The sequence below is a fragment of the Engystomops pustulosus genome, chromosome 9 (genome assembly GCF_040894005.1).
Source record: "Engystomops pustulosus chromosome 9, aEngPut4.maternal, whole genome shotgun sequence".
Lineage (NCBI taxonomy): Eukaryota > Metazoa > Chordata > Amphibia > Anura > Leptodactylidae > Engystomops > Engystomops pustulosus.
The window spans coordinates 8,314,780-8,331,502 of NC_092419.1; the positions used below are offsets into that span (position 1 = coordinate 8,314,780).

General features: G+C 43.6%; 2 protein-coding genes across 2 annotated transcripts in view; both read right to left on the reverse strand.

Annotated features, from left to right (window-relative positions):
* The window catches only part of LOC140077967 (cytochrome P450 2G1-like), a 119,169-nt gene that overhangs the window by 77,158 nt on the left and 25,288 nt on the right, over window positions 1-16,723 (reverse strand). The window lies entirely within an intron of this gene.
* LOC140077969 (cytochrome P450 2A4-like) lies at window positions 1,584-16,718 on the reverse strand. Its single transcript, XM_072125663.1, has 9 exons — window positions 16,497-16,718; window positions 13,299-13,461; window positions 12,130-12,279; window positions 11,024-11,184; window positions 7,634-7,810; window positions 5,225-5,366; window positions 3,629-3,816; window positions 2,859-3,000; window positions 1,584-1,850 (listed from the first exon to the last, which is right to left on the reverse strand). The coding sequence occupies exons 1-9, from the start codon at window positions 16,674-16,676 to the stop codon at window positions 1,666-1,668; spliced, it is 1,488 nt and encodes a 495-aa protein (XP_071981764.1). The 5' UTR covers window positions 16,677-16,718; the 3' UTR covers window positions 1,584-1,665.

Sequence of the window (16,723 nt, forward strand, 5' to 3'; positions counted from 1 at the left end):
GCAAAACAGCATTTGTTTCATAACTGCGCCAAAACAACGCGAAACATAGCAACAAAAAACATGGATAAATTACCCCCAGTGTGAACAGGGATAGAACTTGCCATACACATCCCCCACCAAGTGGAGTCCATGAGATTCTCCATTGTACTGACCTCTTGTATTCAGATGTCCATGTCCATTGGGACTGTCAAGGGAACATTTGGTTGACTAAATGGGTTCATGCTCATTGGTTGAATACTATGGTTATGTTCGTTGGTTCGGGGGTATATTCAATGGTTGCTTCCCATGTGCATGTTTATTGGTCGACTATGTTGGGCACATTATTTTGTTGACCTGTCATGGCCACGTTCATTACGTGACTATCATAGATGTGTTTATAGGCTACTTTGGGATTGCTTTTTGAATGACTTTCATGGGCATGTATCATGTTCATTTCTTCCACAAGCTGTATCTTTTTAATTTTTTCATTTACAGAGATGTGTGAGGCTTGTTATCTCCCTGGGTATATGAACCCTAGGGGGCCTGATCACTTATAAAATATACTGCAATACAACTGTATTCCAGTGTATTATAGATATACTGCTTCTATTTATAGTCTTTCTCATACAGACTGTAATATACATACTTACCATGCACATCCCGAACTCCTTCCATGTCTCTCTTCTAAAGCCTGTAATCCTGAACTGTTTCTCCCTGCAAGTACCTCCTCCTGCTCCCGTGGCGGGAGGTAAAGGAGATCCTCGACATGAAGTCTGCTAGAGGGAAGCGGTTGTTCCTTATCGACTGGAAGGGGTTCAGGCCAGAGGAAAGATCCTGGGAGCCCAAAGACAACATCCTGGACCACGGGGTTCTCCAGAGATTTCTCCAGACCAAGAAGAGGGGGAGGCTGAAGGGGTGGGTACTGTCAGTGGTGCTCCTGCAACCCATCTCCCGGGTCGCAGGCGCACCCATGCACCTCCTTGTCCCCTAGCATGGCTGTGGCAGGCGGACTTACCTGACCACACTCCAGTGTTGTTTCCCGCAGTCTTTGCCTCATAGGGCACATGCGCGTCGGCTTCCTGCGACTTTAAAGCCCAGCGCACCGCTAATTGGTGCTGGTCCTCCCTTGTTGTAGAAATAGTCGACCTCTGACTGCAAACCCTTCCGGATCTTTGTGCTCAATGCCTCTGAGAAAGCTATTCCCTTCTTCCTGTGTGATTTCCGTTGAGACCTCCTGCTACGTTCCTCACCTTGATCCTATGTCTCCCGTCCTGAACTTCCATTATGTCCCAGAGTCTGATCCCGTGCTGCCTGTCCTGACCTTCTGCCTGCCCACGACTCAGTCTCTACCTCAAGATTCTGCACTTTGCTTTGGCCACCAACACAAGCAAAGTCGTGCCAGTGGAGAGACCTGGTGGTACCAGCCACAGCAAGTCCAACCCGCTTTACGACGGGACTCTGGTGCCACTTAAATATCATCACTCGCAATGTTACAGTGGGTCCATCACCTCTGACCTTGACAGCTTTTAAATGCACTACCTATGATCCTGACATTATATATTGTGTAAAGTGATACAGATGGAACAAAATACCTCCAAAAATGATTTCACTATTTCATTATATTTTTAATTCATATATTACAAAAAATATTTTGTAACTTTTAGAAAAATTGAGTTTAATTCCAATTCAGAGACGAGGGACAACTTTCATCTGGAAAGTATGGGGTCTTGATGCATTGGTGTTTGGTACTGGTTTTATGTCCAAATCCTTCCTGTCTACGGTGGGCTCCAAGGTGAACTTCTGCAGAATGGTGGTGAGGAAGAGGAAGAGCTCCATGCGGGCCAGGCCTTCTCCTGCACATATACGTTTACCTGAGGAAATAGAACATACATAAAAAAAATATTGTCAAGCCAAAATTAAAGAGGGTTTCATATCCAAGGCATATGTCATAAATACCTAAAATGGGGCAACTCTTGTAAAGGATCGCAGGATAACAATCTGATCAGAGAGGGTCAAACTTCTTGGACCTTAACAAATCACTGAAATTCTGGTCCTATTCCGACTAATTGATGGAGCAACCGGTCAAGCATCTGTCGGGCCACTCCATTCAATACCATAGTAGAACCAGAGATTCTGGGCTCAATTTGCGACACTACTCTAATATTGAATGGAGCCAAAGGCTCAAACTTCAGCTTTATTGATTAGTGAGAACGGGACACCAATATTCTTGAAATTGGTGGGGTTTTCCATGAATAAAGGGAACTTGGTAGAAACCTTTAAAAACAGTTAAATCCGGCCCACATTCTATTATAAAGTTGTATACAGCAGCTTTCAAGTCAAAGCAGGAATAAAAATCATCATCCATCCCCTTTTACAACCGGTTTACAACATTGTCCTTAATGAGGCATTCCCATCTCGGCATTCACATTTAATTTACTTAAGCTGACATACAGTATATACATACATTTCTTTACTTGTATGTTATGAAAAAAGTGTCTCTATGTGTAGATAACAATGTGCCATCGGAGATATCATGCCTGATGAAGAGATCTCAGCTGTCCTGAGAGCTTTCTTGTAACATCATACATATCAGTTGGCCATTAAAGGGTATAATCTCTAGAAGGTTACTTTATTTGAAAAAGCAACAGATAATTGCTGTCCCTTCGACACAAGATAAGTGTCCTTGGATACGACCACCCTTCTCTCGCCAATGACTGGTTGCTAGGACTGTAGATGGATGGTATCCTCCTGCACTCCTACACTAAGGACACAAGATTTACTGGAACCTATCAATGAATGCCGATTGCTCTGTCTACACACCTTCGCGATGGGAAGGAAATCGAGTGCAGTTGAAGAATAAAGAGACTCTATTATCTTACCTGCAGAGAATGGCATAAAGGCGTCACTTTTCTTAAAGCAACCTTTATCATCAAGAAAGTGTCCAGGATCAAACTCTCCTGGGTTCTTGAATTGTGTGGGGTCTTTCAAGACTGATGTCAGGGCTGGAATCACCATGGTGCCCTGAAAGTACAAATTCAAGTCAAATAGATGTTGAAAACCGGAAGAGTTACCGGGAGTCTATCCACACCCAACCTCTCAAGTACAACAAGAATTTCGATGTCTATACTTTATTCCTAGGGGGTATCCTCAATTACTTTGTGGAGTAGTACCAACAACCACCATACACTGGGAAGCTTATTTAAATGGAGATAAAATTTTTAAAAATAGGTAGAGTGGGGCACATATATTATGCCTTCTCCACCAGTTCTAACAACCGGGTCCATTGTCTTTACTGTAGTCTCGGCCAGAAAACCGGCAGAGACTACAGATTAAATCTCTGGCAGGTCACACCTGGTCGGACCTGTCGGAGATTGCATTGGTATCTAATAAGAGATAAGAGTGCACGGTTGGAGGGGGAAATTAAATTATTAGGTGGGCCCCTATTATGACTTTTACAACTCGTGTTCTACACAATTCCCATTTTACTTGGGAGGTGATGTGGGAGCTGGTGGACACCCTCTAAAAATCATTGTTGGTAGGAACAATTGAACCGGGTTGGAGATTGGATCAGCAGTCCTTCTTCAAGTACTTAATCAAGTCATACGTTCATGTGAAGAGCTGACGTAGAGTGAAGACCATCGTACCATACCTTAGGGATGTGATATCCTCGGAAGGTTGTGTCTCTGCTTGCACCATGAGCAACTCCTAGAGGGACAATATCCGCACATCTCTGCATCTCGTGGATCACGGCATCTGTATAGGGCATTTTACCCCTGTCGTCTATGGATGGACATCGATCTTTGCCGATCACATTGTCAATTTCTTTGTGGAGCTTCTCTGGAATTTATCAAAAACAGATGACATTTTTTTTTCTTAAATTGGCATAATATTATAATTGTATATCTGTTTTTAGAAGAATATGCTGATGAACCTGCCATACTGTATATTTTATGGGACAAAAATGGGCCTCATATTGTAATTAACTTTGGGTATAAAACAAATCAACGAATCAATGCAAGTAAATGCAGAAAACTTGGTAATGTATCTTTTTTTGTTTTATACCCCAATTTTCTATGTAAACTTAAGGAGGTTTCAAGTTACATACAGGGGTAGATTTACTTACCCGGTCCATTCGCGATCCAGCGGCAGGTTCTCTGATTCTGATTCGTGTCTTCCGGCGATTCACTAAGGTAGTGTGCCCGATGTCCACCGGGTGTCGCTGCTGTGCTGAAGTCCGCCGGAGTTAACCAAGCTAGTCTGGGTGCAGGTAAGTGCGTGTCAAGGGACAAATTTATTTTTTTTAAATACGGTGGTTTTTCCGAATCCGTCGGGTTTTCCGTTTCGCGTTGCGTGCATGCCGGCGCCGATGCGCCACAAACCCGGGGCAATTCATGGAAAATGCCGCAAATTGGAAATATTTGGGTAACGCGACGGAAAAACGCGATTTGTACCCTTAGTAAATGACCCCCACAGTCTCTATGGGTTCAGAAAATAGCAGAAGATACTCCTGCCACCAGCACTAAGTGGACTGCAAATTCACAGAGACTACAGAGAGTAGAGATGCTAAAAAAGAAATAAGAGACATCGGGTCAGATTTACTTACCCGGTCCTGTCGCGATCCAGCGGCGCGTTCTCAGTGGAGGATTCGGGTCTTCTGGCGATTCACTAGGGTAGTGCGCCCGATGTCCACTAGGTGTCGCTGCTGCGCTGAATTCCGTTGGAATTTACTGGAGTTTACCGTCCTACCCTGGGTGCAGGTAAGCGCGTGTCAAGCGACACTTTTTTTTTTAAATACAGCGTTTTTTCCGGAATCCGTCGGGTTTTCTAACGGCCACGCCTCCCAAGTGCATGCCGGCGCCGATGCGCCACAATCCGATTGCATGTGCCAAAATCCTGGGGCAATTCAGGGAAAAATCGGCGCAAATCGGAAATGTTCAGGTAATACGACGGAAAAACGCAATTCAGGTCCTTAGTAAATGACCCCCATCATGACCAGAAACATGGTTACTCCTCATGTACTCTGGGATTAATGTTTATTGGAAGGTTAAAGTTGCTTATAGTTACTGGGCCCAAATCTAAAACCTCTTCGGCCACATTTTATTTACAACACCATTGTCCCGTTATGTGATATGCATTTGGGACCCTTCATGACAAGCAGTCAACGTGTGACTTCTACTTTTCTATCCCTCATGAGGGAAATATTCTATTTACAAATAAAAAGTAATTTTAAAAAATCATTAATTACCTTGTATTTCCGGATATTTCAATAGCATCAGAAATCCATATCTCAGGGTCAAACTTGTCGTCTCTGTTCCCGCAAAGAACAAATCAAATATTATGGCCTCTAAGTTTCCGTCGTGAAATTCCGTATTTGGATTCTTTTTTTCCTACAATAAATACGATATATTTTTTTTTAGCAATAAAATAATAAAAGGGAACCTTACATCCCCCAATCAGCTCCAAAACCATTGGCATCTTTTTATAGACTTTGATCCACTCATTCTTTTTCTACTTGGAATTTTCTCTCGAGCCACCACAATTCCCGAGTAATTAATCTCAATTTCTTCAGAACTCTAATATAAGCTGGATGGAGCCGGGATCTTTGCTTCAGCAGTTACCACCCACTTAACACTAGAGATCCTGATAATTTTACTACTCAAACTAAAAGTGCACTGCCCGATGCTCCCCGGGGCTCCTTGGCTCCCCACGGCTCCTCTTCCATTCAGCTCTTCATCTGTAGCAAAGCGGGCAGAGACGTTACAGATGAAGAGCTGAATGGAAGAGGAGCAGAGCAGCCATTAGGAGCATCAGGTTGCAGGGCCATTCATCAATAGGGGGTAGCTGGCTGCAGGGCATTTAATAAGTGGGTGGGCTGTCTGCAGGGCATTTCATTACTAGGGGCAATGCTGCAGTGCATTTCATAAGTGGGGGGGGGGGGCTGTCTGCAGGGCATTTCATTACTAGGGGCTCTGCTGCAGGGTATTTCATAAGAGGGGGGCTTGCTGTAGAGCATTCCATAAGTGAGGGGGGGCTGGCTGTAGGGCATTTCATTACTAGGGGCTCTGGTGCAGGGCATTTCATAAGTGGGGGGGGGCTGTCTGTAGAGCATTTCATAAGTGGGGGGGCTGGGTGTAGAGCATTTCATAAGTGGGGGGGGGGGCGGCTGCAGGGCATTTCATTACTGGGGGAGGCTGCTGGGAATTTCATTTGTGACCAATGCGTTTCCCACCATAGGCATAAGTAAATAAGTTTTCCCAGTTATTTGTGGCAAAAGTAAGGGCCTCGGCTTATACTCGGGTCGATTTATACTCAAGTATATACAGTATTTGCATCAAAATATATATATAAAACCTACTATACCATGCTTTGAACACCAAGACAAAAAAGTTATGCTGTGATGTTTTATTTTGCATAAAAAAATTAAAACTGAATTATTTTAAAAGCAGAAAAATTAAATTTGGAAGATTTTAGGGCTAGCATCTTACCCAATGAAGGGGCCTGTGTGCCCAGAAAGCTTGCAATTTTTTTCAGGTTAACCAATAAAGGTTTTATTCCTTATAGACAAGATTTTTAAATATGCAAATGATAACAAAATAACACATGCTCTAATTCACTGTTAATAACAAAACACAGCATTTCACAGATAGAATTCCAACTTGTCTCAGTCAGTCAAGATGTTTACCAGTGTTGTTGCCCCTGGACACAACCTTACTGTAAATCATCTGACTATGGTCAAATTCTTCTCATGAATAGCTTCTCTTGTCTGCACACTGCAGTGCCCTCTGCCTCTTGCCCCTCCCCCTGCATTACAAGACTAGCTCAGACACAGGCACTTATACCGGCAAGCAGCATTGTGCAGAGACTTACTCTACTAAATATGGATAGATAAGGTCTTTATCCGGAAGGCAGGCAAATAGAAGAGCTGACTCTGTGTGTGTTATAAGTGAGTTAGCAGAGCTCGCTTATTATCTCTCATGCCTGATCCATCTCATCTCGCTTTTTCTATGTGGAAGATACTAGTAGAATGTTCAGAAGCTAATAAAGGTGTAGGTAAACCTGTACACTGATAATCTAAGCACATTGTCAGCACACAGCATCTCACAGCACAGAGGGATCATGAAGCGTCTGCTTACACTGACTATCACTTATATAGGAGCTAAACAGCAATAAAACTGAGTAAAATTGTAAAGTAAAGGGGATTTAAAATGACCTTTGTTTTGTAAACATCGCCAGAAGATTCAAATTTGAGAACTTTATTTCATGGACAAATCTCTTTAAGCACTTTTAGCACTTACGAGAATGGAAAAAGAACATCCAAATGTCCACTTTTTTACCATTCTGCCTCCCATAAAAATTTGACCAAAAGGTGTCACCATTGTCAATATGGTATAATTGAAAATGTAATCTAATCCAGAAAAAAAAACCATTAAAACTCTACACACACAAATTTTAAAAAGTTATGGGTGTCTAAAAATGGCGAGGATTGTGTCAATTAGAGTGCACAGTGAAAGCCTAGAAGGAAATAGCGCAATTGTGTTTTTTGTGCCAATTTTACAAAATTTTTAATTTTTTTCTAGCTTCCCAGTACATTGCCCAATGATTTCTATGTGAAAACTGCAAAGGTCTACAAATTCAAGCTTATCCACTAACTCACCTCGTCCATCTTTATGAGGAAGCAATCTATGAAGTCACGGGGGCAGTTTGCATCCAAGGTGGCTCGATGGGAGGTCATCACCTCATTAATGAATTGTTTCAGATTGTTCATAGTTTTGAAGAACCCCTGGTGGGGCCCAGGAAGACGCGACATTATAGATGGGAACTGGAATAAAAGCTGATTGGAAAAAAGTAAAAACAACATTAATATTCTTCTTTACTTTGGTTTTAAGGTAAATTTCCATCTTTACAAAAATGGTCTAATATTGAGTAAAACAAATACTGCTGAGTAAGTAAACTCCAAAAAGAAAAAAACTCCTACGACCCGTCGGCAGCTTTTGCCAGCTGGGTTCTAATTAGTGAAATTCCAACACTTGGAGCCGACGCTGCCTGGATTGCACCCGTAGAGACTTGCATGAGGATGGGAAAAAAACGTTTCCGGCACCAGAAAAAATAAAAAGAATGACTTCCTGTATTAGTTACATCTTAAAATGATAGACAAAGGGTACGGCCACTCCAAGTGGCTGACGCATTTCGGGCAAAAAAATTATCAGAAGCCCTTTATCCATCTGATAATTTTTTTGCCCGAAATGCATCAGATTTAAAACTTTGGGGCACATTTACTTACCCGGCCCATTCGCGATCCAGCGGCGCATTCTCTGCACAGGATTCGGGTCCGGCCGGGATTCATTAAGGTAGTTCCTCCGCCGTCCACCAGGTGGTGCTGCTGCGCTGAAAATCATCTCAACGCGCCGGAATGCACCACCTCGGACCAGGTGAAGGTAAGCGCTTCCGGAGCGACACTTTTTCGGGTTTTAAATGCGGCGGTTTTTCCGAATACGTCGGGTTTTCGTTCGGCCACGCCCCCCGATTTCCGTCGCATGCATGCCGGCGCCGATGCGCCACAATCCGATCGCGTGCGCCAAAAACCCGGGGCAATTCAGGTACAATCGGCGCAAATCGGAAATATTCGGGTAACACGTCGGGAAAAAGCGAATCGGGCCCTTAGTAAATGACCCCCTTTGTTTCTGTTTTGCATCTACATCTCCTATACAGAACTATGGGGCAGATTTATCAAGCAGTCTGAAAGTCAGAATATTTCCAATTGCCCATGGCAACCAATCACAGCTCCCATTTAAAATATTCATGAGCACTGGTGAAATGAAAGCTGAGCTGTGATTGGTTGCCATGGGCAATTGGAAATATTCTGACTTTCAGACTGCTTGATAAATCTGCCCCTATATGTCTCCATGGTTACAGACCACAAAGTAAACATGTGCAGTCTAACCTGCTCTAATACTCCTCTTTCATCTACCTTTGTCATCTACCTTTTGTCCAACTGTGAGAGTAGCAATAAATTAGGGATGGGCTAGGACGGGCTTTTTCACCTTCTCCGTTGCTCCCGGGGTTCTGCGCCACGGCCCGTCTGAACCATACCTTTGTTTGTTTACCGGGTCATGGAAGCTGTGCTCAGGGAGCTTCCGGTCAGCCCAGCCGCTTCCATCTGTCACCATATTCCAGTGCCTACAATGCTGAGGGATAGGGATGGATGGGAGTGGCCGACCACCTCTGCTGGCCAGGAGCTCCCTGGGGGCAGCTGCTGTGTCCATGTAAACAAACAGGGCCATGGATCAGAAGGACTGCATCGCTGGACATCAGCAGTGCCAGGGGCCTATTCCTGCGAGTCCCTAATTTATTAATACTCTCGGATGACCTCTTTAAATGGTAACATTGCAGTGGACAAAGACGTAGTGAGGAATAAACTTAAAACGTAACCAAACCTTTAGCCAATAAGCACAAATCAATCCTGATGTTTATTTGACCCGCCTCTTTTCTCCCTTCTTTTATCATAATGAGCAAATCAGCTTTCTCTCGACTACCCAGCTATGAAATTATAAATCTCACACAAACAGCTGATAAGAAGCTGATAAAGTGTCTAGTGATTTAATTCTTTTCAACTTGAGAACACGTTCTGAAACATTGCTCACTGGAGGTGAAGAAAGGGGTGAAACAACAAAGCCAATCAAAGGGGTTGTCCACTTTCAGCAAATAATTTATATGTGTCACGGCTGTCACTGCGATCCGTGCCTCGGATTTCAGGCACACCCATGCCCCTTTCCACGGTGCTTCCCTTGTCTCCTGGTCCGCACTCACCTCTCTCTGACCTGATCTGCCGACCTTCCTGTTTTACAAAAAGGTGCTGTATCTCCTCTCTGTTCATGTGGTCAGCAGCCCATCCCGGCTATGCTGCGCGTGTGTCCCCGCTCCCTATGCGCGCACCCGTCGGCTCTTGGAAATTTAAAGGGCCAGCACACCGCTGATTGGGGCTGGCACTTCAGGGTTTCCCATAAAGGTCGGCTGCTCCCATCAACCCCCGCTGGATCTTTGAGCTACTAGCCTTGGAGAAAGCTTCATATGCGTGTTCCCTGTATTCCCTATTCTCCTGCGTTGATCTCCTGTGAGCCCAGATCTGACCCTGACTTGCTCCTGTCCTGCCAGCCTTGACCTTCTGCTCCATTCTTGACTCTGCACCTCTTCCACCTGCCCTGAACTTCTACCTGCTCCTGACCACAAGAATGTCCGCTGAATTGGTACTTCGACCTTGGCTGCAACCGCGGGCAAGTCGCACCTGTGGAACAACCTGGTGGCATCACGCCGCAGCAAGACCATCCCACTTTGTGGCGGGCTCTGGTGAAGACCGGGTGCCCCTTAGACTCTGCTCCCAGTTGTCAGCTAATACCATCTCCTGCGGTGGTCCAGGGGGTCCACTGACCCGGAGCCCTGACAGTATGGTTTGTGTAAGGAACAATTGTCCAATATTCACAGTTTTCTAGATCTCTGCTTGCTTTCCTGCTATATAAAGCTTCATTGTTTATTTCCAGTCAATGGAAATCTGTCCATGGTGACACAGGTGCAGGGCTTGACTGGAAATAAACATAGGACCCTTCTATAGCAGTACAGCAAGCAGAGATCTAGAAAATTATGAGGAATTGATACAGAAAAAATATTAAAAAATTGTAAAACTTTTTCTTAAACAAACCATATCAATTACGGTATTTGCTGAAAGTGGACAACCCCTTTAAGGAATGTATAAAATTATGCTGACAATAAAAACATTGTTTTGTTTTATACCAATCACTGGTCAGACTACATATAATATATTTTACACACCCAAAATATGTAGAATAAAAAAAGTCAAAGATAACTTCTTTGTATAAAGCGCCATGCGCCAGGAGGGAAGTGTAATAAGATTAGCTTTAAAAAATGCAGTCATAACAGAATTTTCCCGATTTAAAGTAGTTACCATCCACCTATTTAAGTCCATAGTTCCCAAAAAAAAACTACTTATTTTATACCTATAGGTACATTTTTGATATTACGTGATACCTACCTGCCCAGAACGAGTGTTGAACTGTTGGAGAAAATCCTGAAAATATGACACAAGAGTCAAAAATTTTTGATCTTCATGGTCAAATCTCTCACCGAACACAACGGCGCAGATGACATTTGACACAGCTTGTCGCAATACATTTGTTGGGTTGATGGGATTATCTGTGGAAAAAAAAAGAGATCGTCAGTTATTGGTCTTACTTTATGATTTCATGCTGGTATTTGGGAAATATGGACCATGATGTACTTTACTATCATATCAATGATGCCAACTGGTCCATAGAATAAATCTCTGGATAAACGTCCCATCTCAAAAATCTAGCTCCCACAACAGGTGATATTCTTCATTTCAGGAAGGTTGACCTTGTCAAGTGTCTCAACAATTGTAGCTGCTAAGCTTAAAGGGAACCTGTCACCAGGCACCTCATTTTTACTAAAGACAGGTTGAAGAAGCCCATCACACCTACAGTGCAAATCTGCCTCTCTGACTTTTATAAGCATTTGCATTACAATATAATTGTGTGTTATAACTTACCTTGCACCCTGACAAAATCCTGGGGTAGTCCCAGGGGTTGGGCTTTGGTTTGGATGCATTTCAAAAAACAACATGTGACTTGTCTGTGTTACTCACTCCTCAGATCTTGGCCCCCACCTTTGTGCTCCTGTACAGCTCCTCCCTCCTGCTCTTTCAAAGAGGTCACAACCCAGTGAGATTACATCAGTGGAGGAGCTCTACAGGAGCACAAAGATGGAGGCAGCCTACAGTACAGACAAGTCATATGTTGTTTTTTTTAAAGCATCCAAACCAAAGCCCAACCCAGGTTCCCTTTAAGAAAAAAATCAGAGAAGGGCAAAAAAAGGGAGGAGGTGGTGAAATTTGAAAAAAATAAACTGTTCCCCCAATTGCAGATGGAAGATAATTGCTGGTTGACATCAATCGAAAGCCTCATGCACAAATCCGTGTGTGCTTTACTTAACAAACAATAGGCCATGTGCAGTTGTTTGTGGTCCGTATGACATTGGCAATGCTCACACCACCAATGCCAATAGAAAATAATTGCCCAAGTAGTCGGCACATTCACATATGGAACCTAGACCGACACCCACCTTTGTCCTTCATAAATATCTGGGCTAGACATTGAGCTTCTTCTTGGATTCTTTCTTCAATGCTTCTCTTCCCCATTCCAAAATTTCTCAGAGTTGTCAGAGCAAATCGACGAAGGATTTTCCACCTTTCTCCACTGCTGGAAACAACCCCTGTGAGATCAAACAGTTTGATCAATAATAAGGATTATATTAAGAAAGTAAAGCACAATAAATCACAATCCAGCAGGTAATAATCATTGTCTGGATGTTCATGTAACATATACATTGCCATCCATATTGGGCACCAGTATAGTATAATGAGAAGGGTGGTTCCAACACAATGGGGCACATTTACTTACCCGGTCCTGTCGCGATCCCGCGGCACGTTGTCGGACAAGGATACGGGTCTGCCGGCATTCACTAAGGTCCGTGTGCCCGAAATCCAGCAGGTGTCGCTGCTGCGCCGAGGTCCGCCGGAGTTCACCATCTTCTTCCGGGTGCATGTAAGTGCTTGATCTTGCGACACAAATCGCTTTTTAAACTCCGCGGTTTTCCCGAATCCGTCAGGTTGTCTGATGGCAATGCCCCCGGATTTCACGTGAAAGCCGGTGCCGATGCACCACAATCTGACTGCGTGCTCCAAAATTCTGGGGCAATTCGACACAAATCGGAAATATTCGGGAAACCCGATGAAAGTGCGGCCCCAATTTTTAGAATTTGGGACTGCAAGTCCCGGAAGGACATATGGTTTTGGCCAACTGGTAAACCAATTTAGAAGTACCATACAAGTCAGTGGAGTTCAAGACAGAAGTGTAACCTTTGCATCATTAAACTTCTAGGGAACTCCAAAAACTGAAGGTTCTGCTTGTATGAAACAAGTCAGTGGGATTACCGTATAGACCTTTTTTTTGAAGATCTTAACTGGTCTTGGTTATCGGGTTTTCGGAAATCATAATTTTTTTCCTTATCCAGTGGCTACAGGATAACTGTAAAGCTTGACAAAGATCACTTGACGATAGTTTATAGGTCAAGTATCTGAGCCAGTTTGGATCAGGTAGGTTAATGAATTACATCTCATACTGTAAGATACATTTTTCACATATTGATAAACGTGAAAGAAATTGCCTTAAATGTTGCAATTTACAAAAATAACCCATTTTTTGTTTTAGTAATTTGTTTTAGTATCTCACCAAAATCTTTAGTAACAAACTCTCCGAGTCCGGTGTCGACCCTCTCATTAAATGCATCGCCATGGTCCACCAAGGCTTCCTTCACAGCATCGTACCCGATCAGGACTATCGCCCGAAGGTTTGCCAGGTAGATGGTGTAGACAGGTCCATACTTCTCACTCAGCTAGAAATGTAGAAAGCATAAACCTATGTGTATATGAGCATGACCCAGGTCATAGCAGGAGCTGTGTACTTAAATACCGGGATCCTGTCGAGAGATATCAAGGAGATCTTACTTGTTCACAAAGGCTTTCTGGATCTCCTAAGAGTTGTTATGATAACTGGAATATGGAAAATGGAACTAAGCTCGAAAACATTTTTGGTTGAGACTTTATCATGACCCTCTTGGGCAACTATGACTATAATAGTAAACAAGTATTAACAATCGCTGTATCCACATCGGTACAGTCTTTAAGAACAGATCATCCCCCCCCCCCCCATTATAATCCAGCTGATGGTTATTTCATTAGGACACCTTGGGATCCTCATACAATCAATTGAAGACAATGGATAATATATATCTATCTACTATGCATTTATACAATATTATTTATAACTCACTGTTCCTTGTATGCTTTGGCTTCACAGAATGTTACACTGTCTCACCTTGCCCCATGTTCCCATAGCACTTGACCCCACCCTATGCATGGTGTAATCTTACGGCAGCAGAGGAAGCATGCAGAGGGAGGGGGAAGTGCTCCGTGCGTACTCTCTGGTAATGCCGCCAGTAGTCCTTCAGGTTGATTGAAGGAGGCCATGGATAAAAAATATAAGAAGATTTGCACCATCACAGTGCCTAGGCCTTTAAGGCATAGATCTGCCGGTAGTGATGAATGGGTCAGGTGAAATTCAGGTTCGATGAGTTTGCCTGAAAATTTGGATTGAAGCCTGAAATTAAAGGACATCTACCACCAGGATTAAGGATTAAGGAATGGAGAGGTCAGACGGAGTTAAGGTGTTGGTCAATTACATCACTAGGAGTGCCTCAAGTTCCATCAGATTGTCTTCATCCCGCTCAACCTCTTTTGTGCAAAGTTGTTGACCTCAACCCCATTAAGAACAACAATTATGCTTCCACCACAGGTCATGGAGAAGTCACTAATGCTTTACGATAACTCTCCTAGCTAGGATTCTGTGGGTCATCCACCTGCCCCTCCCCTAGTTGTATGTATAGGTGCCTGACAATTTGTGTTGGAAGATGAGGATCTGGACAGATGATCATAGCAGGACATCTACTGCGGCTGTGGAGGCTGACAAGTAGGGCAGTGGTGAGGGATTATTGAAAGAAGACTTGCGTGGTCATGACAATGTCCTAGACCCAACATGGCTCATGTCAGGGGTCCGGCCAAGTGTTTTTCATTTCATCTTTTAAGGCCGTGAGAGGAAGGGCCATATTTTTCCAAAAATCACCAGTGTCAATCACTGGATGGCCAAACTGCTGGATCTGTGCTATAAAGATAAAATAATACTTGAATCTCTTTGATAGTATAAGTTAACACTGATGTAAAAACTTCTAAGACTGTTCGTGTAAAGTAACAGTGACGCAGATAGGTCCAAGACTGGTAATCTAAGTTAACATTGACGCAATACTGCAAAGTCTGGTAGAGTGAGGTAATGCTGATGCATATCGGTAATATATGAGTGCCCTGAGAAGGGCAATCGTTGGTATATGAGAAGTCCCTGCCGGTCTGACCCTCTCCCTAACTCTGCCACCTGGTCTGTAACGGCATCTGGACATGTTCACCTCCTCTACAGAAGGGTCACAGAGGACATCAATGTGGTTAACTTCGGGGACATGAACCCAAAGCATTTTATAGCGACGACTGCTCAGCTATGGGGTTGTGTGTGCCGAATCTGCCAAATTCAGATGCACCGATCACTATGTATTGGTTGTGGTGCCCTATAGATATTCAATTAGGGATCTGCCTCTACAAATAAGTTCTGGTCTGTCTTAGATGTCGTAGTAACGCATTGGATTGCCTCTCCTGAGTAAATCGCTAGTCGGGAATCCACTGTATCCATTATTCCACCAATACCCCCAGAGACAGCACTGAGCAAAACACATGTGGGCGCCGCGCCTCCCTGGTGTGTATTAACCCTCTCTGCCTGTGCTCAGACTACAATATGTGCCGGTGGATAGAGTAATGGGTCGCAGGCTTGGAAAAAAATGCTTTAAATGATAAATGTGTTGCAATGCGTTTTTGGTGCAAATTACTGTACTCCAGAAGTCTGCCCAATAATAATAACAATTCCTTTATTTATATAGGGCTTACAGATTACACAACGATGCACAAAGCATGACAAATCGGTCCCCGTCCCCAATGGGGCTCACAATATAAGCAACCTACCAGTATGTTTTGGAGCGTGGGAGGAAACTGGAGGACCCGGAGGAAACCCACACAAACATGAAGAGAACATACAAACTCTTTGCAGATGTTGACCCTGGGACTTGAACCCAAGACCCCAGCACTGCAAGGCTGTAATGCTAACCACTGAGCCACCGTGCTGCAAGGCTGTAATGCTAACCACTAAACCACCATGCTGCAAGGCTGTAATGCTAACCACTGAGCCACCGTGCTGTCCAAAGTGGTTTCATTAATTTCCCCAAATTCCCTCAAAGTACATTGCAGGGATGTTGTGCTATTTAGGGTATTTCCATATCTGGAGGGTCGTGTTGTCCTTTGGTTTTTGTTGTCATTCAGATTGTATCTTGATGACCATAATAAAGATTGGTTGTTTGTTCTACATATTATATTCTATTATTATATTATGTTCTACAGTCTTCTATTTCTTTATGCTCTGCGTTTATAGACGTATACAAGTAGTAACTATCACTGTGTGCACATGGTTCTAGTCCTTAGACGCAGGTCATTTGAGGACAACCACGATAATTACTGGCTCTCCGACAAATTACGGCTGATTGTTGGAGCGTTGGGTGTGATCCTCATAAAACCCGTTGTAGAAAACTCCCTTTATTAGCACATAAGCAACAAGCACAGACAATCAAACACCGGCCATGCGAAACAGATCGCAGCTCTGGGGAATATAGTCTCATGGAAATATCAAGACGTGAGAAAGCTCAACCACAGATTTACAATTGCAATTGCTATGTAACCCCCTGCTACGTACTATCAGGTAAGTAGATCCAGGAGAACATACCTTCACTAAGGACTGAGGCATTTCAGTGGTGTTGATCTGGAGGATATTCCCCAAACCGGGTAGAGGGGTAGGTCCTGGAGGTAGGTTCTTCTGCTTCACCTTGTTCCACCATTTAACCAGGTAGATTAGTAGGGTGACCCCGGTGGCCAGGAGAAGCGTCCCCGCAATGTTCAGAGCCATCCTCTGCTCCGCTGACTAAGCCTCTGTCTGTTTCTGTTTGTCCTAGG

Bases quoted from the DNA above. Each gene is read 5' to 3' on its own strand.
- LOC140077969 (XM_072125663.1), bottom strand. From the start codon at position 16,676: ATGGCTCTGAACATTGCGGGGACGCTTCTCCTGGCCACCGGGGTCACC. The intron at 11,185-12,129 runs GTGGGTGTCGGT...TTTTTTCCACAG, and splicing joins GATATTTATGAAGGACAAAG to ATAATCCCATCAACCCAACA. The intron at 1,851-2,858 runs GTAAGATAATAG...CTATTTCCTCAG, and splicing joins CTTTATGCCATTCTCTGCAG to GTAAACGTATATGTGCAGGA.